The sequence below is a fragment of the Rhinopithecus bieti genome, unplaced genomic scaffold (genome assembly GCF_001698545.2).
Source record: "Rhinopithecus bieti isolate Rb0 unplaced genomic scaffold, ASM169854v2 scaffold_28987, whole genome shotgun sequence".
Classification (NCBI taxonomy): Eukaryota; Metazoa; Chordata; class Mammalia; order Primates; family Cercopithecidae; genus Rhinopithecus; species Rhinopithecus bieti.
The window spans coordinates 87481-113795 of record NW_016812958.1 but is presented as its reverse complement, the minus strand read 5'-3'; the positions used below and the strand labels follow the sequence as shown (position 1 = coordinate 113795).

Genomic DNA, 26315 nt, shown 5'->3' with positions numbered 1-26315 from the left:
CTGCCTCAGCCTCCCGAGTAGCTGGGACTATAGGCGCCCGCCACCTCGCCCGGCTAGTTTTTTTTTTTTATTTTTTAGTAGAGACGAGGTTTCACCGGGTTAGCCAGGATGGTCTCGATCTCCTGAGCTTGTGATCCGCCCGTCTCGGCCTCCCAAAGTGCTGGGATTACAGGCTTGAGCCACCGCGCCCGGCCTCAAGTATATTAAGAATAGTTAATTCCTGGTTTACAAAGAACCTTTTTGGGAACTAAGATATCTCAAGCAGTTGTGTCAGGGTAATATGTCTCTGATTATTGCCCTTTAAAAGTATCTTCAAAAAATACAACATTCCAGCTAATTGAGCAAAGATATATTTTTGTATGACTTTAAAACGAAACCCAGGTCATTCTTAAGTAGAGTTGTCAGTCTCTGTCTGTCTATACTACGTCTAAGGCTCTGTATAGAACCTAGAGATTTTATAAAATACAGTTCCTGACTTCAGAAGACTCTAGTTTAGTTGAGGAGATGAGAAAAATGCATAAATAACTATAGGCTGAATGAGAAAATGGAAAACAAATGGCTCCCAGATGATAATTTGAGGGACGAGGATAGGAGCCAAAGTTCCCATGTCTCTCTGCTCAGATGTTATGAAGACTATATATTAATAATCATGTGTTAAGAAATTTTGTGCAACAGGACTAAAGTTATCATCTTAGTAGACTATTACATGTATCGTTATTTGCTCTTTGGAAAAATGGATACTGCTTGACTTCAGATAACCTCTTAAATGTCAGCACACATGCATACATTTAAGGCAGTCATACATCATCATCTAATGGCTTCACTGCAGTTGTTCTACTTTCATGGCAACTGTTAGAATGGCAATTATCCTACTCACAGAAGGGGTGTACAGTAATTAGTACAATGAGGTTACATCAGAACTGTTTCTGAACCGGCTCTGCCAGGTGAGCTGTACAAAGTCGGCTTTAGTTACAATGTCACTTTAGTTACAATGTCACTTTAGTTACAATGTCAGTAACTATTTTGGGATGTCAGAAGTGAATTTTATTTTGATCTCTTAAAAATAAGGAGCAGAGGGCAATATATAACAACTGACTGATAAATTCAAAGAATGGGTTTTGTCTACAACAACCTGATTAAGACTTTTTTATTTAAAGGGTTTGGGGCTTTAAAAACATCTAGTTAACATTTCTGTGAATTTTCTTTAGGAAGAAAATAAGCTTGGAGATGGGGAAGAATGATTGATCAACGTATTTCTTCCTTAGTTGGTTACTGCTGTTGTTTTAAATCGAGAAAGAATTTTTAAACAGGATGGGGGGGACTGATAATATCAGCCCTCCTTAATTTAATCACAGCCGAGTCATCACTATTTCAATATTTCTTGCAGGTTGATGATTACAACAATATAATTTTATTTATTTTAATTAAACTCTATTTGCTTCCCACATAATTTGTGGTGGCTCACAAGAAAAGCAGGTATGTGTAAACCCAGGGGTATTAGACTAAAATTGAGAGATCAGAAACTATGTAGAACAAATAGATTGCATTTATGTGACTGTGAAGTATTATAAAAGAAAATAAGCAAAAATCATGATTAGGAAATATATTATGACTATGTTTATATATATTCAGACAGTTACTGTAATTCAGGTTCAGATATGATTCCAGGCTGTCTGGCAAGAAGGTCAAAATGGAAAATGTGCTCTTACTACTCCTAGGGGGAAACATTGTTCCTTGCATGATTGGAAAAAGGTAATTCTGATGTGTCCCCGACATTTTCATGGCAAACATGGCAGCAAATTTTTTACATAAACAGCTTATAGTTATTAAAATTTTAACTGCTATAGAAGTTAATTTAACAGCTATCTAGGTCCCAGGGGTTCTAGGGTTCAGTTTCTCAACTGCAAACTTCTGGTTTAGTGACAGTGAATGCTACATGAGCTTTTACAGGTAATTACAAATAACAATTGCATATTTTTTGGCTCTGGACTAGTCAGAAATCCTAATACTGAAATAGAAAATGTGCCAATCCAAATTGTTTTTAAATTGTTATTATGGAGGAGAGGAACAAGATACATGAAATTAATTTTTCAGACAACAATAGATCACAAAAGTGGGACACCAATGAATGAAGTTTATATATTATCCATCTTTCGTCTATCGTTTTTGTAGAACTAAATGTCATACCTTTTGTTTTAGTGCTTTTCTGCTCTTCTGTTACATTACGTTAAGGGCTTTAAGATTGCATTTGATTTATGTTTGCAAATTTCCAGCAGGAATCGTTTTGCTTATTAAAATGTCCACTGTGAATTATACCTTAAAGAAAATAGGTAGCTATTTATGACCACTGAACATTCAAATAAAATTAGAATTATGGTGTTGGGTTTACACAGCACTAGCTTATAGGATTTCCCTTTTCTTCTTTGAGATCTTTCTTGATGTGCCCTCAAACCAGTCTGGGGAATTACCAAAAGCTCAGGACATTTTTTCCCTGGTAATAATCAGAACTGGAAGTACTGTGATTAGACCATTACATCTTAAATAAGGTGATGATAACAGCTATAGACTGAATGTCTAATATTTATGATCAATCACAAAATATCTCTCAATGTTAATACAAAAGCTAAATTAACAGGGCCAACTAAACAGTGATGTAACAAAAACTCTAAATTCTTTTGGTTTGAATGCAGCCCAAATTTTTCCCTGGCTGGCAGCACAAAGAGAAAATTCACAAAGAGAGGTGAAAAGGTGATGATTCTTGCCCTAAAATAATAGTGTAGGTTACCTGAAGATATCTTTAAAGTGTGGAGGTCAAACACTAACAGCCTCCAGAGAGCAGTATCAGACTTGAGAGATGAACCACTCTCTTCTCCCATTTCTCATCCTTCCTCTGGTGGTCTGTATGTGTATGAATGTGGGGATGTATGTGATATAAAGAGAAGAGTGGGGAAGCAGGAAGGAAGAAACCTTATTTTAATTTATGAGATGTAATTTTGTCAGGTAAGCTTATTCTCGTTTGGGGGCATTCGGCAGTAAAACAAAGAGGGGCCACTAGAAGCAGCACGCCCCTCAAAGCTGAGCTAACAATGTGGGTGGGGAATAGAACTGAAATATACTTGACAGAGGAACCAGGTGTTTCTCTTCTATCTCTTATTGCCCTGAAGAAACTGAGTGCTGAGGAAAGTGTGAAGAAATTATTTTTATAGCTGAGAAGGAGAGCAGAAGACAACAGACTGATCCTATAGCCTTTTGGTTATAATAAGCCCACTAGATTGCAAAAGCACCTAGAATAAATTTTTTTCATCCACTCTCGTGTAACTTAAAAACTGAAAACAACGAAATTATTAGTGAGCCTTTACTGCTAGTGTTCAATTTCTCAGCATTTAGTAGTCTCAAAGCAACTCCTTTGAAATCAGCAGTGCAATACGATAGTTTTTCTGTCTTCCTCCAGTCCCCTGGGTGGAAAGAATTCTTATCTTGTAATCACAATAATCATTCTAATCCTTTACATTTATCAACATTCTCTCATCAAGACTTTGAAGTTTTCCATATACTTTTATTCATCTTTCAAACCATCCATATATTTGCAGGTATAGAAACTGAGGCACAATATGGTTATTAAACTCTTTCCTAATACACTTACAAACTATGTTATATAACTGGGAAAATCATATTTAAACTAAGAAGAATAGGAACCTACTCAGCTTCCAATCAAATCTCCTACTCCTAGGCTGTTGTTCTGCACCATATACAAAATTTCATTACAGGGATTAATGCCATTTTCTTCCCATCCTCTTTAAAAATGAAGATGATCATTTCTTACTACTATGTCACACTGGTTACTATTTAATGAGCACCGAAGTTATGTGCCAGGTGCATTACACAATGTACAACACAACCATGCAAGACAAAAGTGAAGTTATTATCACCAGATTATAAAGGAAAAATTCTAGGTTCAGAGGTTAGGAGGCAAAGCAGGACTTCTGACTCAGGTCTACTCCCTTTACCCCACGACGCCAGAGCACAGGCTCTTCCCAATGATCCCTAAGTGTAACTTTTTACCCAAAGGCAGAAGCACAGTAGGACCAAAGAACTTCTATTGCTGCACACTGGTTGTTAACATAACTGAAGTACTGCCGGTGACTTACCTGAATCTGTCTGAGGCTAGCACTCTCATTCTGACACTAATCTGGGAGAAACCACTTCTCTTTCAACAAAAGGTAATGGAAAATTACTACTTCTTTCCCAGATGTTACCAGTTGTTTGTGTGTAGTTCTGTTTGGCAACAAGGCACAATCTTTTTAGTCTTTGCTAGCCTTATATATGTGTACATGCACATATATGTGCACACACACTTGGTATGCTAAATTCGGAGAGATTCCTAATTTTGGAGACACTTTGGTGGGTGGATCGTTTCTGTCAGAATTTTCTTTGGTGACTTTTCTCCTGATTTAAAGTAATTCTGAGAACTTCCAGGAAAGAGGTGAAACCTATTCCACACTATATAACCCTCAGTACTTACATAACTTGACATAAGACTATTGTCTACCTAGCTCATTAGAAGGTAATTCCATGAAGGTAGGAATATTCCATGTTTTGTTGTTAATTGAATCCTAGGGCTAAGACCAGTGGTGGGAGCACAATAGGCACTCAGCTATTTGGGCCTTGGTATATCACTGGGTCCTCCAAACTCCCGGAGTGCTGACCCATTTCATCCTGTGACTCTAGGAGGGCAGAGGGCACTGTTGCTATGCACGTCGTAGAGAGCGGTGGCTATCAGAAACTGTGTACCGCTGAATGCTGTCCTTTCAATAGATGACACTGAAATAAATGCATCAGAATTCTTTTGCAAAGTTCTTTCAGTTTAAATGGAAGTTTAGGAACTTTTAATTGTTTTGTTTGGAGACGATATTTTGTTTTGTTTTGTTTTTAAAAAAGAACTACCTAAAATCAACCTTTAAATTACTCAGCTTCCTTTTCTAATTCCCCTTCCCCCTCTGGAAAACAAAACAAAACAAAATAAAACAGAATCCCTCATCAAACGCTGACTAAAAGCAGAAATCTTTTGCCAATAAAACATATTTTGCTTACAACCCCAAAACACACTGAAAATCTGCAAAGACTCTGTTGGCTTAATGGAAGCATAAAAGCTAAAAATCTAAAATTTTCATCTCTTGCAACATGTGCAGAACACGAGGATGCCATGGCAGATACTGCCGTGGGAAATTAAAGTGACTTGTTCAAGTTTAGTGTATCTCTTCTTTCTGGCTAACAGTTGCTGAGTCAAATAATCTTTTTAACAAATCATCTCCGTCTACATTTATGGAGAGTCATTTGTCTCAAGTGTCCAGTGCTCTGCCTGCCTACCCTGGACAGACTATCAACTTTCCACTGCTGGGCCATCATATTTACCCATATAAGTTCTGCATAATTATTTTTCCTTTGATATTCAAGTTGAACTATACAGAACTTAGAAAGAAGGCTGGTTCTCGAAACATTGGTGAAGTGGAAAAATCAGAAGGGAGATTTTAGAAAGAAGTGAGGTATTTCGCTGCTGCTCAAGATTGTGTTTTTTTCCCTTGGGTCATTTGATGTGGAGAATACAAGGAGGAAAACTTCCTGGCTCTTATGAAAACTGCACAGTAATGTCCACAGAATTTCAGTGCCAGAAAGAACCTTAGACACATTCTACCGTCTAGCACAGCCTACTCACTTTATAAATAAGGAAACCACAGAGCTTTTAAAAGGCCACAGGTAGTGAATGGCAGAACTGGAACACTATAAGAGTATTAGTTAGGCACTCATTGCAGTGGCAAAACTCCAGCGTCACTTCCCAGGGTGCCAACTGCTCTGCCATTTTTGGTGGTGCTGGGCTTTAAGGAACTTTCTCTATGCACCATGGAGTTACAGATGTTGAGCTTCCAGCTTTAGGGGTTCCGCTTATTTCAGAGGTGTGCCACCATCCATTTGGACCAGATTAGAAAAAAAATAAAAATAAAAATAAATAAATAAATAAGACACCACGCTTGAAGCAACCAAGGGGAAGACAGAAAGGAGCCAATCATTTTTGTTTTGTTTTTAGTGAATTTCTGTTCACCTCAATATTAATGTAAATGCTGATATATTGGTTCCAGAGAATATTTAACTAATAAGTAAAAGTTTAATTGTGGTTTGAAAAATTGTGTTTTACTAATAAGTAAAGGTTTGTGGTTTGAAAAAAGTGCTGTTCTAGCACTTTGTTTCCTGGTAATAGCACCAACCAAACGTTGCCTTTCATCAGATTTAATTTTTAATCATCTACCCCTTAAGATCATAGCCTCCTGAGTAAAGGGTAACATGTTGTTCTCTTTATCATCTACTTTGTTTAGCACAGTGCTCTGCACAGGCTAGCTGCTCAATAAATGTTTATTGACTTGGCTCCTGTCAATGTCAGTATGCTTTCATTTCGATGCAGAACAGCAAGAGAGACACAGCAGTGAGATTCCTCTTTGTACTTTACAAGAAGTTAACTCCAGTGCTCGACAGTTATGATTCACAAACACTAGCAACACCCATCACAATTACATCACAGAAAGTTCTGTCCTGAGAAACTAACAAAATAACATCAAGTCTAAAAACAACAAGAGACTCATTTTGTTTTGTTCTTGTACATCTTTTTCTTTAGAGATTTACGTTTGCTCTATGAACTCTAAATGAAAATTCATGTTACTAGAAGTAAATATTTTAGAAATATTACTAAGTAACCAAAGGGTATTACATTCCTGATTCAGCACTATCTGTATGTTATAATGACATGTTTAAAATTCTTTACCAACTGGCGCTAAATCCTTAAGACATAATGTTTGAGATTTTTTTGGAAACACACACTAGGCATCAGAAACCACATGAAGCAAGAGCTTTTAAAATTTAAATCCCTTTAGGAGGTCGAGGCGGGTGGATCATCTGAGGTCAGGAGTTCGAGACCAGCCTGGCCAACATGGTGAAACCCCGTCTCTACTAAAAATACAAAAATTAGCTGGGCGTGGTGGTGCACGCCTGTAATCCCAGCTACTGGGGCAGGAGAATCACTTGAACCTGGGAGGCGGAGGCTGCAGTGAGCCGAGATGGTGCCACTGCACTCTAGCCTGGGTGACAGAGTGAGACTCCATCTTAAAAAAAAAAAAAAAAAAAAAAAAAAAAAAAAAAAAAAAGTAAATCCCTGCCCTTTGCAGGTGCCAGCCTGCAAAGAGCAGAGGGAGGGCCTTTTAGCTAAATGATTAACTCAGGTGTCTCACATGCAGACTTCTTGACTTCCTCAATTTCTTGAATTTGTTAAAGATGGTGTTGTATATATTCACCAGCCATGATAATGAAATGTTTGGATGTGACCATTTTTTTTTCTTTGAGATGGAGTGTCTCTCTGTGGCTCAGGCTAGACTGCAGTGGTGCCATCTTGGCTCACTGCAACCTCCACCTCCTGGGTTCAAGTGATTTTCTTGCCTCAGCCTCCCGAGTAGCTGGCATTATAGGCGCATGGCACCATGCCTGGCTAATTTTTGTATTTTCAGTAGAGACAGGGTTTCACCATGTTGGCCAGGCTGGTCTCGAACTCCTGACCCATGCTCTGCCTGCCTCAACCTCCCAAAGTGTTAGGATTACAGACGTGAGCCACTGGGTCCAGTCAGGTGTGACTATTTTTATTTTAGCAGCTGAGTTAGATTTATTACTGAAATGTATTGGCATTTCTATTAGTAGTTTTGTCCAACCTGTACTTGGTTTACTGAGAACGGAACAGTCTTATCATCAAATAAGCCCACAGCACTTTGTACTTTGCTTGGCACGACATTTCTCTCCTGGTGGTGCTGTTTATTACATCATGTCTTGTCTGTCTTCTGCTCTTGTAATGTAATCAAAGTTCACCTTTGATTCTCCTAGTACCCAATGACACCTGGACTTCATGTTCCAAAATGTTAATAAATGCATGAAAGGATAAATGAATGCATGAATGAAACAAGCACCTCTTTGGCATGTTATTGTGTTAGTTACTACACAAATCAAGTTAGTATATTTATTTTTCACTTGCTCGCTCGGTCATTAATTTAGTTTTAACTGAGATTTTTCAGTATGCTAGATGCTGAAACTTTATGGTCAAAAGGAATAGCCCCTGTTCTCTAGGGGCTAGGAGCCTAGGGAGAAAAAGTCAACATAAGTGGTTCTAGGAATTTAGGGGCATAAACACACATGCTGGTAAATATGTTAGATATATCTATTTAATAGAAAAAATAAACTCTAAACTAATACTATGAAGTATTGATGTCACTAACAAGCAGAGATTAAGAGCATAAGAAGACTATGAATAAGAATTGTTCCCAGTATATCCTATTTGACTACCACACGATTAGAAAAGTCTTACATTAACTATCTATGAAGGGGATGGAGTTGTGGGATTGACTGATAGAAAAAAGGGGGCTGTCAGCAGAAGAAAATTCTGGACACAGAGTAAGGCCTAAGAGAAGGCTCAAAGGAGCTATGAATTGGCTTACTTAAACTAAGGTGATTTTGAGAATCTTGTTCACAAATAAAATTGAGCTGACAGGCAATGATATAAGGCGAAACTAAAGAAATGTAAATTTGAGGATACTTTAATGAAAAAGGTATTTTAATCTGGTTAAATTCTTGACCCATATCTTTAGTATACCATAATTAGATGCTTTTAGAAGTTCTCAATAAAAGAGGACTTTGTACTTTTAATATTTTCTAACTGAGGCTCTTTCACTTAATCCAACAAAGAAAGGAGGGAAAGACCTGCTTCCAAATGAGCACGTTAGAAACGAGAATATACTCACTCGTCTTTGTCCACCTTTTCTCGGAGCTTCTTTAGTTGTTTACTTTGGCTGAATTTCAGATTTTGAATTATGTTCTCGAAGTATTCATCTTCTTTGTAGTTCAACTATATTATATAAAAGATTTGGGGAGAAATATTAAAACCAATATCTTCAAAATTTTTGCTAAAAAACATACGGATTTTCTTAAATTATATCAGTCAATAAAGTTAACAGAGAGCATTAAAAAACTTACCAAAAAAGGATCTAGTTCCAATTAACCTAATTCTATTAGTATATCACAGGTCAGTACTCCAGCCAAATCACAAATTCAGTCTATTATTTTATGATAAGCAAATGAAATCAAGTGTCAAACAAACCTCATTTTAATGACATTAATCTTCACATAACACATATGGATAATACATTCTTCTTTAGTACTTACCATGTGCCAAGTACTGTTCTAAGTTCTTCAAATTATACATTATACTCATTCAATTCTATTATACTAATAGAATCTAATATTATGCTCATTTAATACCGATGAACTAAGGGCTCCTATCCCCATTTTAAAGTCAAGGAAACTGAGATACAATTTAGTCAAACTGAGTGGTGGAACTGGGATCTGGAATCAAGGAACTTGGTTTTGAGTCTATGTTCCTAGCCACTGCCCTCCTGCTATAAGGACCCCTGGGGCTTGCAACTGTGACCAGATCATTTAAAAGAGAAAGTCAAGTTTCTTCTGCAAATGGAAAGAGAGAAGAAGGCAGTATGGCTTCCAAATCCCCATGCTAGACTAGTAATCAATGAATGAGGAATCACTGTCATCCCAGGACCTGGGCAAGGATCACCTCGCTGTCACCAGGACATCATGGACTTGTGGTGATCACAAAGTTTGCAACAGGACTTTCAGTTGAAACTGAAATCAGCACTGCAGTGACTTAAAGCAACTCTCTGCTCTTTTAGCTGTTACATTACCAGCGCAGAACAAAATAGTTTCCAGTTCTCAAATATCAGGGTTTGTTTTGTTTTGTTTTTAAAATACAGTAGGCATGAACTGGTTTATCCAGTAGAGGAGAACTTAGAAGGTGGAGGAAAACTCGAAGCCTGTGTAAAACGTGATAAGGAGCTTGCCTGTTGTTCAACACCTTGATGTCTATCCCTTCCTTGATACTCTTTAAAGGACACCAGATTTTACTCACTGTTTTTAAAATGGAATATATGGAAACCAAATGAACAATAACCAAATATAGTCCTGGCTAATGAAAACAAAAAGGCTAAAACAAATATCATTCTGGCACCAGCGTTGCCAGCGTTGAAGGCTTTATATAATATGACCTGTGGTTTTCGGCTACTTCACATAATTTCAGGCACCCCATAGCTAAAAATGACACTACTATCAGCCCTAAGTATCAGTAGTCCAGAGTCTTTATAGAGACTTACCTCAAGGTACTCATTATTCAGTTTGTTATCATTTGAAACAATGTCATCAGGATAGCCGATCCTTTCTTTAATTGCTAAGGCCTACGAAAATTATAATACTGAATGTGAAGATGATTATGTAACTTTCAGATACACACTTATAATCTGTCCATGACTAGCAATTGAATAACTTGATCCATACTGTTCATAAAACGAGTGTCTGACATTCTTAAACAGAGAACTTTGCAATGGTTCTTTCCTGGGAGATTCAAGAACAAAGGAAAATTGGGTCTGAAATTGAGTTTCTAATGCCTTATCCTTACAGGCTGCAGCTTACTCAGGAAAACCAACATGAAAACTGACAAAACTCATTGTTCCACATATTTTGTAGTTTTATGAACTTTTCTCTCAAAGGCTTTTATATTTTTTCAAGTTTTTAGAAGGAGTAATATTTAGAGCTTCCATTCTAACAGGTTATAATTATCTTTCTGCCTCATTGATTTGGCTGAGAAAACAGGTATGGGCTTATAGGTCTACTGCGAATATTATTCCTAAATATTGGTTCCTGGAGTTTTTATGTTCTCCTTTATTCTCCAAAGTCAGTGTACCTATCTTCTCAAGTTCAATAAATGACATTAATTAGGTAAGTGGAAAACAGAGTTTTCTTTGTTATTCCAGCTCATATTTATCATGTATTTACTACTATCTTTCTTTCTTTTTTTTTTTTTTTTTTTTGAAACGAGGTCTTGCTCTGTTGCCCAGGCTGAAGTGCAGTGGCGCAATCAGGGCTCACTGCAACTTCTACCTCCTGGGCTCAAGTGATCTTTCCATTTCAGCCTCCCAAATATGCACCACCACTCCAGATAAGTTTTGTACTTTTTGTAGAGACAGCGTTTTGCCACATTGCCCAGGCTAGTCTGAAACTCCTGGGCTCAAGCAATCTGCCTGCCTTGGCCTCCCAAAGTGCTGGGATTACACCAGTGAGCCACTGCACCTGGCCTATTTACCACTATTTCTAAAGTTCATTTTAAATTATTTTAAAATGGCTTACTTTACTTATTTTATTATTTCATTATCACTTGTTTACTACTTGCTATTTCTATTTTTGTTTTATTTCTATCTTGGTTTTCTCAATGATATTTGACTTCTGATTCTACCACTTCATATCACTCAAATAATTTAATTAATTTAAAATTTTCATGAGGAGTTTAGCCTGTATCTCCGAGTTACATGGTTTGCCATCAAATGGATGTGGTTTTATCGTAAATCTGTTACATGAGCCCAGGGTTTCCCCAGTCAGTGGATTAGACCTCATATGTATCACTGAAGTCACTGAGGCCAAACCCATTTTCTTGTAGGTTTGCCATCAGTCATGACAAACCAGCCCCCACTCAATGATACTTTCTTTCCTGTAAGACATTTCCTTAAAGAGTGTGCTAAAGGAAACAAATTCTACAGAAAGTATAAACTAGTACACACAAAAAAATTTATTGTCAATTACTTTGGGTAAATACTATAGCAAAAACATTAAGCAAGTTTCTTTATTGCAGGACTTCTTACAATTAAAAATGGGTTAGATTATAAGGTTAGAATCATAAGTTATTATAAATGTCCAAGATGGGAAATTAATTTATCAATTTATTCACTCAACATATTTCAAGGGTCTTCCAAAGGCCACGTATGTTGTAAAGGACTGAGGATATAATGCTAGGCGATATTTTCTGTCTCCCCAACCCCACCCATAAAGAGCTTATTGTAAACAGCAATGATAAGCAGTGAAATAAATATTAACTCCCAAGTATGATAAAATCACACGCTAGGAGCATGTAACCTAGCCTCAGGTGAGATGAGGGAAGCCTTCCTATAAGAATTGTATACTAAACTAATTGACCATGAGCCTCTTGTGGAACAACTTGCATGTCCAGTATTTCGTGACACCACTTTGGAAATGCTGATCCAGAACAATCCAACTGGCTTTACCAAGCAGAACCATGTCATGCACAGCTGTGACATGAAAGGAGCAAATCCAACCTGAATGTCTGAAATGCTGGCCAGAGTGATGGAAAAATAGCAATACTGGGGGCTGAGGTTCTAGGCCTAACCCACTCAGGGCTCTTTGAGAGCTGAAAGAAGATAATCCTTCCATGTGATTTAATTCTAAAAGAAAACTAGACCAGAGGTTGATTATCTTATTAAAATACATTTACTATGGTCTCCTCTATCAATCCAAAGAGTCTGCTTTTTCTGCCACCCTAACTACAGAGATTAGTCCGGATACATGTGAATGTTGCTCATAAAGAAGGTTCACAGTTTTCACAGGACCGTATTCCCCCTAGTTGTTATATAATTATAAAGACAAATGATCACAGTAAATTTAAACGTAAGATTTCCTGAGAAATCTTAGACTTATTCTTATGCAAGAGAGTAAAAGTCTCAATAAAAGCTACACATTATGGGTGGGCAGGAATAGTTATCAAAAAGCTTCTTCAACATCTCTTTAATTATAGATCTTATAATGCACCAATAATGCACCACCTTACATTTGCTTGAACAGAAACTTAACATTTTCACCTTGCTAGAGTATTGGTTGCAGAGATAAAAGATTCAAATTGTAGAAATACATCTTTATCCACAAAAACTCTTTCGGGAAATATTACATATTGAAAGAGCTTACAAGTTTTTATGCAATGTTTGATTATATTTTTTTTCCTAAATGTTTCTAAAGTTAATTCTTCCTATACAGATTTTTCTTTGCTGGTTAGCTGCTTGCTCTTTACCTTTTCTTCAGCTCTCTTTTTGGTCTCGGCATCCATCCAAGTGAGGTCATCTAAAGTCTGAATAAAAACTTCTCGGATCTGTGCAATCAAATCCTCAACCTCAAATTAGAACAGAAGACAAATATAGGTCATTAATTCATTCTTTGTAACACAGATTTTTAAAAATAGAGCTACATGCTATCTTTGTATGACTTAATATGTTAATAAATGTAAATTTATAGAGAAACTGTGACCTAAGCTAACAGATATATGGGACCATTATATTTTAAAAGCAATATTGCTATTATCAACACTCTTGATTAAATAGGTCTTAATATATGCAATAAGGTAAAAATCACTTTCAGAATGTAATGGTTTCACTATCATACTGGAAGAACTAACATAAAATATTAGGGTTGTCATTACCATTAGTGGTTTAGCTAAGCATAAAGTAACATTTCAATAAATTCTTTCACCATACCATTAAGTACCACTGTCTTCATTTTCCTAACAATGAAAAATAAAGCACATTTCTTATATTCCAAATGAATCCTGTTTTACTTTCTATGTTTTTAAGAAAATACTAATTTTGGGGCAATTTTGATAATAGAAGAGTTTATAAATGACTATATAAATAGAACATGTTACTGGGTACTCCAAATACACTGCTTCTGGAAAACGGTGAGCTGGTTTTGGACTAGACAGTGTTAGGAGCAGAAACATAACTAGACTCTTGGGGAAGGCAAGGGAAGATTTATTGGGAAACAATGGCATATTATGATTCAGAGGTTCTCTGCCTAAATTAATAAAATTTTAGCCAAATGATGGAGAACTGTAATCGCTCATCAATGTGAACAAACTGATAGTGTCCTATATAACTGACAATGTATCATTCTGAAAACATTACCACGTGTTTACTCTCTCCAGCAAATGCTGCTTCCACATAAAGCCTCCCCACAGCATTTTCCATATTCCCATTGACATAGTTTGCACAGCGTCTCCAAGTTGCTGTTTCTGAGGTTGTACCATAAAGGGCCTATGGAAGAGGAAAAGGAAATGGCATTTGACCAGAAGGAAAGGTCTGGAGCATGTTAAGAGCACACATTTCACAAATGTCTCGTCTAAGTTCTTGAAATATTCATCACTTCTCCTCACAAGGCATATATTCCTAGCCTATGATGAAATCTAATCCAAATGGATTGTTTACTGATATATGATCTGAAAACTAGGTATATTTTCAGTAGATGCCCCAGTAGAACTTTTTGCATTACAAGTTAGTATCATTGTAGAAAGCATTAGAAAAAAATACAACATTGTAACCACTGCACAAACATAAATGTGAAGTTATATTCAATAAATCTATTGGGGGAAATATGGTATATGAGAAAACACATTATTGCTTTTCAAGGTTTTAGCTGAACTCTGAGTACTTACAGAACCTGTATGTGTATAGATTTAAGAATAACAGGATAACCTAAGCAAGGGAGATTCAGCACAATACCATTTTTGCATTCTTTAATTTAAAAGATGTCTACATTTTATTTTAAAGATAAAACTGGAAATTTTAATCAATCAACGTTATTTTCTTTCCAAGACTCCAAGTAACACGTTTGCTGGAGTCTCTCCTTCCTCAACCTCTACTGCCTACTCCCCTCACCATAGTACCAAAATGGTGATGGTTTAAATAACAGAGGTATAGGCTAAGAAAAGGTCTTATTTAACTCCAGGTAGGGGTACTTTCAATAGACCGCCCACATCAATATAGTCCATCTGTGTATATGTCCAATGTGCAATGAGCACCTGAAAATCAAGTTAATTAAAATAGATAACCCCGAAATTACTTTTAACACAATAACAACAACAACAACAAAAATTAAGACGGTATTATTTCACGAACTGGTTAAATAACCAAATGTGACTCCTTACAGGACAATGCAATCATGGTGCCACGTAGACCATCATAAGATGGTGAAGCCCATGAAGACTTATCTTCCTCGGCAACATATCCTAAATATGTGCAAGATAACCAACTTCGGCATTTTGTCCCTTCGCAAAGTTTACCATGTCCTAGCAGTGTACATGGCAAGCCTTCATAACCATGTATCACTTTATGCTTTAAGTCTTAAGAAAAGAGAGATTTTTTCTTCACCTTGCGGAAAGCATTTCTGGACTCCTTGTAGGTTCGGCTGAGGCTGCTTACAAGATCCATTATGAATCTCCAGGACATTAAATTTTGAAGATCTCTGTATAAAAAAAACCACCACCCAGTAACAGAAAAGATGAGGCTGCAAAGCTTCTGAAGAGTGATATGAAATACAAACTTTGAAGACATGGGGACTGTGACATACCTACCTGGCAGAATATTTGGTAAGAATGGGCTTAAGTTTGGTTAAATATTCTGGAGCATAAACAACCACATCTTCCTCATTTGTAATACTAATATTCACAGTTGACATGATTTCATTTGTGAAATTTAACCAGCTGAATGGCTGGAAAAAAGCAGGCATGAAACATTCAGAAATTGTGTATTTCTCTTCTTGGTTCCAAGATTCAGTTATAGTTAGAGGGTTGGACATTAAAGGGTGTCACTTGCATCACATAATTATCACATTGATCAGTTTGATATTCACTTGGGATTCTTCCTCAACTGTTTCAATCAGTTTTTAAATAAAAACTAGTTCTTCAAATGATTATTTACATAGAATAATTGAAGCAACCATTTAAGAGTAAAAACAAAGCCTTTAAGCTTAGGGAACATATACCTAGAAATTAGGCGTAATGTCATCTTCTTTGTCTAACCAATACAGAAATAAAATAGAATTTAAATTTAAATTTAAAATAAAGCTTTTCTGATTGATGCAAAATGGAAACGTGTATAAAGTGTTTATCTTTTAAAATGGATATTAATAAACCATTCAAACACAGTAACACATCTCAGTGGAAATTCTATCACAGATGAAAACATACTGTTATAGCAGTGGTACAGTGATATTATGAAGTCAAAGAAAACAGCATCTTTTCAATTATCAATATTGGCTCTACAGGCATGCCATGTTTACACTTCAGAAGCTAAGTCTGCAGTTGCCAAAAGATGAAATCTTGTCTTTCTAAATGGAAATTGATAATGTTTAAGACTATTAATATCTTAGGCTGTATTTTACACACACAAACACAAGCACACAACACCTACTGAGTATGGGGTACTATGCTATGCACTTTTCTTCATTTCCTTTGGTGATTTAGGTAGTTCTTTCAAAATATATATATTAAACACTTATTATATTAAAAAATATACCTAAGATATCTAACTCAATAATTTATGCCTTTGGAAAAGTCCTTGTTAACTAGAATTAGTGCCAAAGAGAATGTCATCGCTGAATGTGGTCGTTTGTAGATTTTCCCATAGATGTTGCTTCATTTCTTGGCTGTGTGCGTCAACTAATACACAAGAATAAATGCATAGCCACAAAAGAGATTATTGGGTACTAGGTAAGGAAAAGAAGTCAATTGCTGTTTATAAATGGAATCTATAAGAGAGATTTTCTTTTGTGTTCTACTTCTGAATTATTGTTCTGAACACCTCTGTAGATGGCCTTGATGAGAACATGGGAAGTTCTATGAATAAATTATCCTTTTTCAGAGTGAAAAGGAAATCTAGTGCTTTTATTGTGTGACTTTTCAAGTCTGATGACTATATAATGGCCTCTCAGAAAGATGTTCAGTTTTAGTATTTTCCAAACCCTTTCCTATGGGAGTTTCTAGTATTGTATAGCTGCCTTAAAAGGAATTTTACCAGCTGAGAGAGGTGTCTCACACCTGTAATCCTAACACTTTGGGAGGCTGTGGCCAGCGGATCACTTGAGCTCAGGAGTTCGAGACCAGATTGGCCAAACCTCATCTCTACTAAAAATACAGGAATTAGCCAGGTGTGGTGGTGCATGCCTGTAATCCCAGCTACTTGGGAGGCTGAGGCAGGAGAATTGCTTGAGCCTAGGAGGTGGAGGTTGCAGTGAGCCAAGATTGTGTCACTGTACTCCAGCCTGGGCAACAGAACGAGACCCTGTCTCAAAAAAAGAAAAAAAAAAAAAAAAAGGAATTGAAGTTCATTTATTTCAATAAATAAAAACTTGATGAATTTTAGAAAGAATATTTCAATGTTATAATTTAGAAAATGCACAATAAGAGAGCCCAAAAAACTTACCACTTACCTTTCCATTGATCTCTAGTGAAAAGTTACTTTGGATCTGGGCCAATGTCATCTTGTTATAAAGAAGCATTGGATCATTTCGATCTTCAGGTTTAGCTGTAGCCTATGGATTTAATTTTTAATCATTATTTTAGAATTAAGAATTCTTTAGAAAAACATAACTATATTTGAGGGTAAAATATAGGATAGATATAACATAATTTAAGTCCTATTCTATACTTGTTTTTGTAGTTTGTTTTGTCATTTCAAAAAAAGTGAAATGTAAGAGATTTTTGGAGTATATTTATTTAGTAAGAATTATTGAGATTTGGCTGTGGTGTCAAGTTTAAAATTTTTAAAAAATCTTTCTACATTTTGACAACTGCCAACCATATAAGCAATATTTATGAGCTATGGCTAAAGGCCAGTTCAGTTGTGTCTGTGAATGTTTCATATTTTAACTTTCTTTGATATGGTCATCTCCAATTTCTCTCTTAAATACTCTTTCTCCCATCCTCACCGTTACCATTCAGTGTCCTAGTTAAAATTCAGCAAGGAAAAATAGGTGCCACTGTTTCTACAAGAATTTATGGCAAGTAACACAGAAAATTCCTGGTACAGAGCACAATTTGGTTGCAAGTTATCTGAGAGTGGCAACATTATGGACCTTCCTTTGTGACTGTTCTCCCACCCTGCCAGACCAGTTTAGTGCTCTACATGCAGCAGCATCCAATTTTATTTCTTTCACTGAATTAAAAAAAAAAAAAAATTGCAATAACAACTCCCCAACTAGTGGCTGAAATGAGGAAAAGCAATTTTAAGTGAGAAGAGACAAAAGGTAAAGGTTTAAAATTGGAATTATTTCTCAGGGACTATGGCTCCAGTTTCCGCTTTAGGTCACTTACCTATTCATGTACTGAAAACAATTATTTATTGAACATGTCCTACGTGCAATACTATGCTGGATTTTGTTAGAGATGCATAAATGATTCAACAACGGCTAAGGCCTCATGCCAATCTAATACAAGAGTCTAATACGAGACTGAAAATATAGACACATAATGCTGAGATAAGACACAACAACTACAGAGCTGATGCTGGTCAAAGGAGAGCATGGTCTGGGAAGGCGCAAGTGGCAAAAACTCAGAGCAGGAAACATTTCTCCTCTAGCAAGTCTGTTTCCAACACAGAACCACATGTAACCTATTCAAATGCCATTCATTCAGTGGTCCCTCCAAGAACAGCCTGGTTCTGATGGGAGATTTTTGGTTTCACATAGCCCCAGGAAAGCTAAAATTGCCCTCCATGATCTTGACTCTTCAAGATTCTGATGAGCTTACATGGCAGGGGCAAGTAGATAGGGAGTCAGGGATGCAGGCTGTCGTTTGCAATGACAAAGAGAACTCTGTGGGTCCTAGACTGACTCTGACCATAGGTTTAATCAATAACCTGGATGCTGTTTATACTCAGAGACTGCAGTGCCCTATCAAAGAATCATCAGGGAAGAAAGTGCCAACTCAGAGTCCAAGGGTTGATCTAGAGCCAGAAGAAATTCAGGAATACACTCCTTGGGCTATGTTGCAAAATTATTGTCTTATCCTCTGTCAGCTCAGCAGCCTGACAATTTGAACTCAGTGGTATCACATTGCCACATGGCTATGTTCAGGGGTTTAATACTTCTTAGCAAAGAAATAGAGACAATCTCTGTGATCACTTTAAACTTTAAAATAAAGTAACATTCTATACATATCTAAACTAAAACAGCTTTGCGTTTACCCTGAGTCTGAAGGGCATCTAACAACAGTTTGACTGTAAATGGTAGAATTCTGATGAAATCCACTTATAACAGGCAATTAAGTGTTTCTAGTTTAATATTTGTCCAATTTAGTGTGTCTTTTAAATGTCAGGAACCCAGTTTACTATAAAATTCTTTAGTTTCAAAGGTCCTTTTGAAGTCAATGATCTATTACCAAGCCATGCATTTTTACTACTTGGTTAAAGTGCTGTACCTTTTACTCTTAAAGTATGATAGAGAGGGGAAAGAAAAAAAAAGCGGTTGACATTATTCAGTATATCAGAAAAAAAAATGCGTTTTACATTGGCAATTTCTTTTCCAATTCCATAACTTTATTCATTTCCAAAGCGAGCTGGTTTTCATCGATGGGCAATCTTTCTTCCTGACGAATCAGTCTGGCCACAGAAATCATAAAATCCACATATGCTGTACAAGCCTGCAAGAAATAAATAGTACTAAACTGTTGGAGAAGCTCTAAATATTCATCATGGTACTTAAAATTTATTTTCATTTCAATATTAATCTTTGGTAATAGATAACCTTAGTAAAATAAAAATCCTTTTCTAAATACTTAAAGAAATGACCTGCACAGATTCTTAGACAGTCAATATATCTTTGAATTAGAGCTTAAAGGAGAGCAATGAGGTATCACTTTGAAATTACTAAGTAATGTATAACCACTTGGTTATGGAGACTTTGTAATTTTTAATTTTCAATAAAGTTATTTTGCCTTAATTAGAATGAGTTGCAAAACACTTGATAAGCAGTAACATATACTACTGTTTTCTATGAACAATAATATGTTTCTTTTTAAATTTTATTTTATTTTTTATTGAGATGGAGTCTTGCACTGTTGCCCAGACTGGAGTGCAGTGGCGTTATCTCAGCTCACTGCAACCTACCTCTAGGGTTCAAGTGATTCTCATGCCTCAGCGTCCCAAGTAGCTGGGATTACAGGCGCCCACCACACCACACCCAGCTAATTTTTTGTATTTTCGGTAGAGACAGGATTTCACTATGTTGGCCAGGCTGGTCTGAAACTCTTGACCTTGTGATCCGCCTGTCTTGGTCTCCCAAAGTGCTGTGATTACAGCCACGAGCCACCGTGCCCAGCCATAATAATTTATTTCTTTACCAAATCTCTTTTTCTCAGATTTTCTGTGCTCATATATAATCATTTTCTCAACTATTCATGGAAAAATGACCACAAACTCGTATAGTAAAATCAGACATCTTTTTATCTGTCTCCTTGAGTCAAGCAGTTTCTTTTTTATGAAGCCGTATTGTCAGGAGCTCCACCAACACACACCTGTAGGTTTTAGTTAATTCCATAAATAGCTCCTGTTACTGTAAACTTTCACTATAAGATACCATAGATTTAGATATTAGTTTTCTTCTAATAACTCAAATTCTTTATATTTTATCTTCACATACATCTTAATTTGCAAAAGTAAACTATAGAATAGTTGTATTACTAACCTTTTACAGAATATGTAAATGACTTATTCAAGTTCGTAGTGGCAAGAACACTAGGAAATAGAGTCCCACTTTCGTTAGGTTTGAACTAATTGCTATTTATTAGCCATTATTACCTATTAGCAACTAAAATACATTATGATTCCATCTCATTTTAAAATTTAGTAAAGCAGTCAATTGTGATTATGGATAGGTGAGATTTCTATGCTTCAAAGACTTGTTTGCAGGGTAAATACAAAGAAAGGCTATAAAGTGTGCTATAATGTGCTTTAACATTTCCACAGTTTTGAGAATATTTTACATCCTTACTGAACAATTAGAAGTGAAAGGGTCATCCTTATATTCACTGTGAGTGCAAAGGTACATCTAAATGTTGGGTACTTATGGACATAGAGATGGCAATAATAGATGCTGAGGATTACCAGCGGATGGAGGGAGAGTGGAGCAAGGGTTGAAACACTAACTATTCGGTACTATGCTCACTACCTCAGAGGCCTGCTTCCCTCCAACAGACTGCAAACATAGTCATGCAGCCTTTTCTGGGCACTGGAAATAAAAAATAGCCCCCAGTCAAGCAGGACGCTAGAGCAGGAGGAACATGGGGCCTAAGAGGACCCGAACTCGGACCAGCATAGAGACCATTTGGGGCTTTCATCAGGTTATTAATAAGAACCTGAAGATTTGTACAACTTCTTGTATAACTTCTAAGGTTTATTCCATGCTTGGGGGGCTGAATCTAGTTCTTTTTACAAACCGAGTTCAGTTGATCTCAAAAATTCTCTGTCATATTCACTAAATCTCATGTTTAAAAGCCCCCTTTTGTTTTCTTAAACACAGATAACTGAACTGAGTGAAACTTTCTGACTATTAGTCACCTGGTGCCAGAAAGGACGAAGCGAGGTCAGCAGTTTCCCTTGCAAGCTCTGTCTTATCATGTCATAGCTGTGTTATGCAGTGAGACGAGCTCCGCCATGTATCACCGAGGTACATATTGGCCGAGCAGTTTAAAATACACAAACTGTTTCCCTATAATGATAGAGCCACCTACACAAGATTATCTCAGGTCTGCTCAGATTTCTCTATCTGACTTGCCACCATCTGAGTCCATCATTATCTTTCACATGAATGACCATGTGGCCTTCTCTGATCTCTCTGCTTCCATTGAAACACATTCTACAAACAGCAGTCGGAGATGGTTTAAGCAAGCCAGATTGAATCGCCCATGCCTTACACAAGTGACTTGTTATTCTATCACCTTGATTTATTTTCTTAATAACACTCACAATTTGTCTCATTTCCTTAAATTATTTAATTGGCTATTGATTGTCTATCTCTTCCCATTAGGACATGAGTTTCATGAGAACAATTGTTTCCTTGGAATCGCTACTGCCTAGAAAAGTATTTGTCACATAGCATAAGCTCAATGAAGATCTGTTGAATTAAACAAAATGAAGTTAAATTGTAAATATATTAAGTTTCTTTCACTTCCTATTTCCTCAGAACTTCTATTCTTAGCTTAAGTCCTGAACAGTTTCTCTGAGCTTGTACATTGGGTAGGTGGACAAAGAAAATCCCCTGTTGTTAAGTCTCCGTTCGAGCTTGCACCTGCTCATCTACAGGATGGCCAATCTCAGCCTGTGCTCTTTCCCAGGTACGTACAATTTGGAGACTTCTTCTGGCTTTTCTGATCTAGGCGCACAGACTCTGGGTCATCACTTTCTGGTTTCAGTCCATCACGCCCATGTTCCAAGTCCTCTATCCTCGTCCCTAAAATGTCTCCATTTTTATGAACCCCAGATTTTGTGAAGGCTCTAAACTTCTTTATAACTCTGGCTTCTCCTCCCTAGCCATGCCCGGCAGCAGTATACCCTGTAGCTTCTACTCTCCAGTTCCTTCCCCACCTCCTTATGCTCTCAAACTCTAGCCCCAGTGGTTTTCTCACTTTTCTTTTAGTCCTGAAATGCTCTACTCAAAAAAATAGTTTGTTGATGTGTAAACGCACAAGTAAAATAAATCATAGTGGCTTTTGAAGTGTGTGTATATGTGAGGTGTTTCTTCACAGAGCCCTGTAAGTGGCGCACACAAAGTAGTCCTTAGGGTTGGAAACCACTAACCTCACTTATTTCTCCTTCTCAGACAAACATCAGTACAGAGCATAAACATATCTATTATCTAATTATGCTCAAATATTTTGGATTCCTAACCTTCAGATTTCTTTATGAAGGAGAACAAAGTAAGATAACAATTGCTCTTGATACGCTAAGAAGGTAGAGAAAGGGAAGCTTTGAGACCAATTCCAATTCGCCCCCAATACAGAGTTCAGACTCTTTTGAAGGTAGGTGATTCCTTAAGAAAATTAAGGTCCCCATTCCTCTCAGTGAATCAATATATAAGAACTTTCTCACATGAGGGGGCTGGTTGGTTCCATTTAAAAATTTTGTGAATGGGCATGGTTATGTTTATGGGCCATGTGTATCTTTCGTATTGTTTTCCTAGCATAGAAATTCGTACCCCTGTAATGAATAGAATTGTTTTGAATCTCACTACTCTGTTCTTTGAGGTAGCAGTGTGTCATTAAGTAATCTCTTCAGATAATCAGAATACCTCAGAACTCAGGTTCCACCTCTTTAACAAAGATATATCACAAGAAGCTCCTTGACGAGAATACTTTGAGAACAGTTTGTTAGGAATGGCAGACACGGTGAATGTGGGCCCCTTTCTGAGATGATGCAGCTGTTCTGTGTCACTTTTCCTTTCTAGATTGTAATAATAATCAAATATTACAACACAAAAATTCCATTATGCAGGTATCCAAAGCAAAAAAAATAAAAAAAAAAAAGATTTCTGTAAAGTGAAATGATCTGTCTTAGTAATTATAGGGGCTATTTTCACAGTTGATAAGAAGTTTGGTTTTAAGATTATGGAAGATGATTCCTTTGGATGACCTGGGTTATCCTGGAAGGAAGGATCAAAGAAGACCTGGGGAAACGGGCTGAGTTAAAAATCTGATCAAGGAGACCTATGATTAGAGTACTTTTGACTGACGAGGGAGTGTGACCCTCCCTGATCCTTAGGCTCTGAGGCATATCTGCAGAAGGTAGACCCCACACTAAAGTTTTAAAATTATAGGCTACAGCGATATGCAAGGAAGCCGGACTTCTCTGATCTAAAAACATCTTTCTTTGACAAAAAAAGCTGGTGACCCTATGCCAATTCTCAAAACTCCTCTTGGTTATCTTCAATAAAATAATGTAAATTGCAAGTGCATGATACCCATTGATTGTATAAATATACCTCAGCAAACTGAGTTTAGCAAAGAAATAACTGGGGATTGAAAAGAGGCAAGAGAACACAGAGTTTGTAAAATGCTCAGGAAATGTATGCTATTAGCTGTTGACGCCCTAAAGCTCACGTTTCCTAGAATCAAGGCAAGGAAACAAGAAGGGCTTCCAGAAGATTGGGTTCTTCTTTCTTTTGTTTCCTCTCTTCCCTGCTGTCTTCCCCCTCAATCATTCATTCACTGATTCTGTAGTATTTAAGGACCAGAAACTGAGGTAGGTATCAGAAAAAGAGCAAAGGGCAATGAGACACAGCATTGTTTCCATTTAATTTACAGTTTTATAGAAAAAAAAAGACATTAAATAAGAAGTATACAGAAACCTGGGTGCCAGGAAAACTATATTAGAGGAAAGTGTGTGCAGGTGGTGTGTGTAGGGGGGCAAGTTCTAGGCAAAGGGAAAAGTATATATAAAAGCCTATAAGGGAGAAAATCACTGAAGCCCAATGATACACTGACATTAACATTTCTTCCAGATTTATAACTCCTCTGCTGAAGGTAAACTTGCTATTCCACACTTCTCACCATTTTTTGTTCATGAAGCAATAAGACACAAGACAGAAATACTTAAGGTGGTTGACATCTTTCAGAGATAGCAGAGTAGTGGAAAAATTAGAATTAACTTTTATTTGATAACTTGCTAGAGATGCAGGGGAAACTGAGGGATTGCAGGTGGTAGGGATTAGGAGAGAGTAGAAAATATCATGGGAAAAATAAGGATAACATTGGAATTCTTACTGTAACAACACACACTGTCACCTCCATGCCCAAAAGAATGGGTTTAAAAAGAGGGAGAGGGTGCAGAAATATTCAGATAATTACCCATTTCTGGGATGACATGTAGCTTTATTTTATATGCAACTCCCTTCCACTGAAAGGAGATTGCTTACAGCTTGGAGCACTCTGCCTTGAGAAGAATTCTAAGATCTCAGGTTAGCAGGAAAGAAGGATGTCACCAAAAATACATAGTTGTGGAAGAGGAGCGAGGCAGCAAGCATGGTGCGTGTTTGCTAGTCTGATTCAGATTGTTGAAGAGCACCTAATTTAAGCTGAGAACAACTTACGGGCTGTAAGTGCCAGTGCAGGTGAGTTTCCTCTATCATTTGCTCATTCAAAGAACTCTACCAGTATGAAGTACCAACTCTTAAAAGATTGTAATAATGTAATAGAATGAAGAAGAGAGAAGGAGCAAAGTTTGCCACTATACTACTCTTTCGCTGAGTGTTGAGGGCAAACTTCTGAGCCTCAGATTTCTCAGCCATAAACTCTATAAACATATTACTGATTCTAGATTTGATCACCACTGTGTTATTTGATCACAAATACAGTATATTTCCTAGATCAGTGGATGTAAACTGTGGCAGGCTCTGCTAAATGACATTGGTATATGTGCTCCTCATCTTTTAAATGATACGACCTTCCTCTCTGCCAACCAACTTTTAACAAGGCACAGACATGGCCATTCTACTCAAGACTACATTTTCCTGCCTCCTTTATATTTAGTTGCGGCCACATGACAATGTTTTAATCAATGGAATGTATGCAAGTTTTGCACCATTTACATAAAAGTTAACTATTTGTCTACCACTTCCCTCTTTTCCTTTGACCAAATAGACTAAGAAAAACACCAGAGGAGGCTGATGTTAGAGCAACAAAATCAAAGAAAGCTGGCTCCCAGACATTCCCATGGAGCAGAGCTTCCTGCCTCATCTAGACAGGCTGTCTACTTCTGGACTGGCATGACAGATAGAAGTAAATTTCTCTCTTGTTTGAGCTACTGTATTGGTATTTTTACTGCTGTGGTTTAGCCAAGACCAGACTAATACGCAAAATCAAGTGCCTACAGGAGCTGAGAAGTCAATATAAATCAATGAATCATGTTGATGAGGACTGTTCAAACCTGGAACAAATGCCCTTTCTTTTTTTTGTCTTTTTCTTTTTTTTTTTTTCTTTTTTTTTGAGACAGAGTTTCGCTCTTGTTGCCCGGGCTGGAGTCCAATGGTGTGATCTTGGCTCACTGCAACCTTTACTTCCTGGGTTCAAATGATTCTCCTGCCTCAGCCTCCCAAGTTCCCAAGTAGTTGGCATGGGCCATCACGCCGGGCTAATTTTGTATTTTTAGTAGAGATGGAGTTTCTCCATGCTGGTCAGGCTGGTCTCGATCTCTCGACCTCAGGTGATCCACCTGCCTCAGCCTCCCAAAGTGCTGGGATTACAGGCATGAGCCACCGCGCCCAGCCAACAAATGCCCTTTCTAAAAGGAGCAACCACACCACCACTCTGGCCAATTGCTGCCATATAAGAATGAAAGCTAGGGGCTCAAATTCTACCGATTTACTAAGAAATCTGGATTCTCAAATGAAATCTTTCAATTTTGTAAAATATTGGCAACTAATTCAAAATTTTAAAAAAACAAACAAAACACTACAGGTTAAACAAAAATGCTTCTATATCATATTCGAGCCAAAGACTGCCAGTTTGTGACCTGTCTGAGATTATGGGATAGCATTGAGTATAAAATGCATGAATACAACATCTTAAC

General features: G+C 37.0%; 1 protein-coding gene across 1 annotated transcript in view; it reads right to left on the bottom strand.

Annotated features, from left to right (window-relative positions):
• The window catches only part of MME (membrane metalloendopeptidase), a 91017-nt gene that overhangs the window by 24401 nt on the left and 40301 nt on the right, over window positions 1-26315 (bottom strand). The window contains 8 exon segments of the mRNA XM_017847381.1: window positions 8826-8929; window positions 10245-10325; window positions 13001-13099; window positions 13887-14015; window positions 15129-15222; window positions 15332-15468; window positions 17188-17289; window positions 19256-19396. Of these exon segments, the coding sequence (XP_017702870.1) occupies window positions 8826-8929; window positions 10245-10325; window positions 13001-13099; window positions 13887-14015; window positions 15129-15222; window positions 15332-15468; window positions 17188-17289; window positions 19256-19396 (887 nt within the window).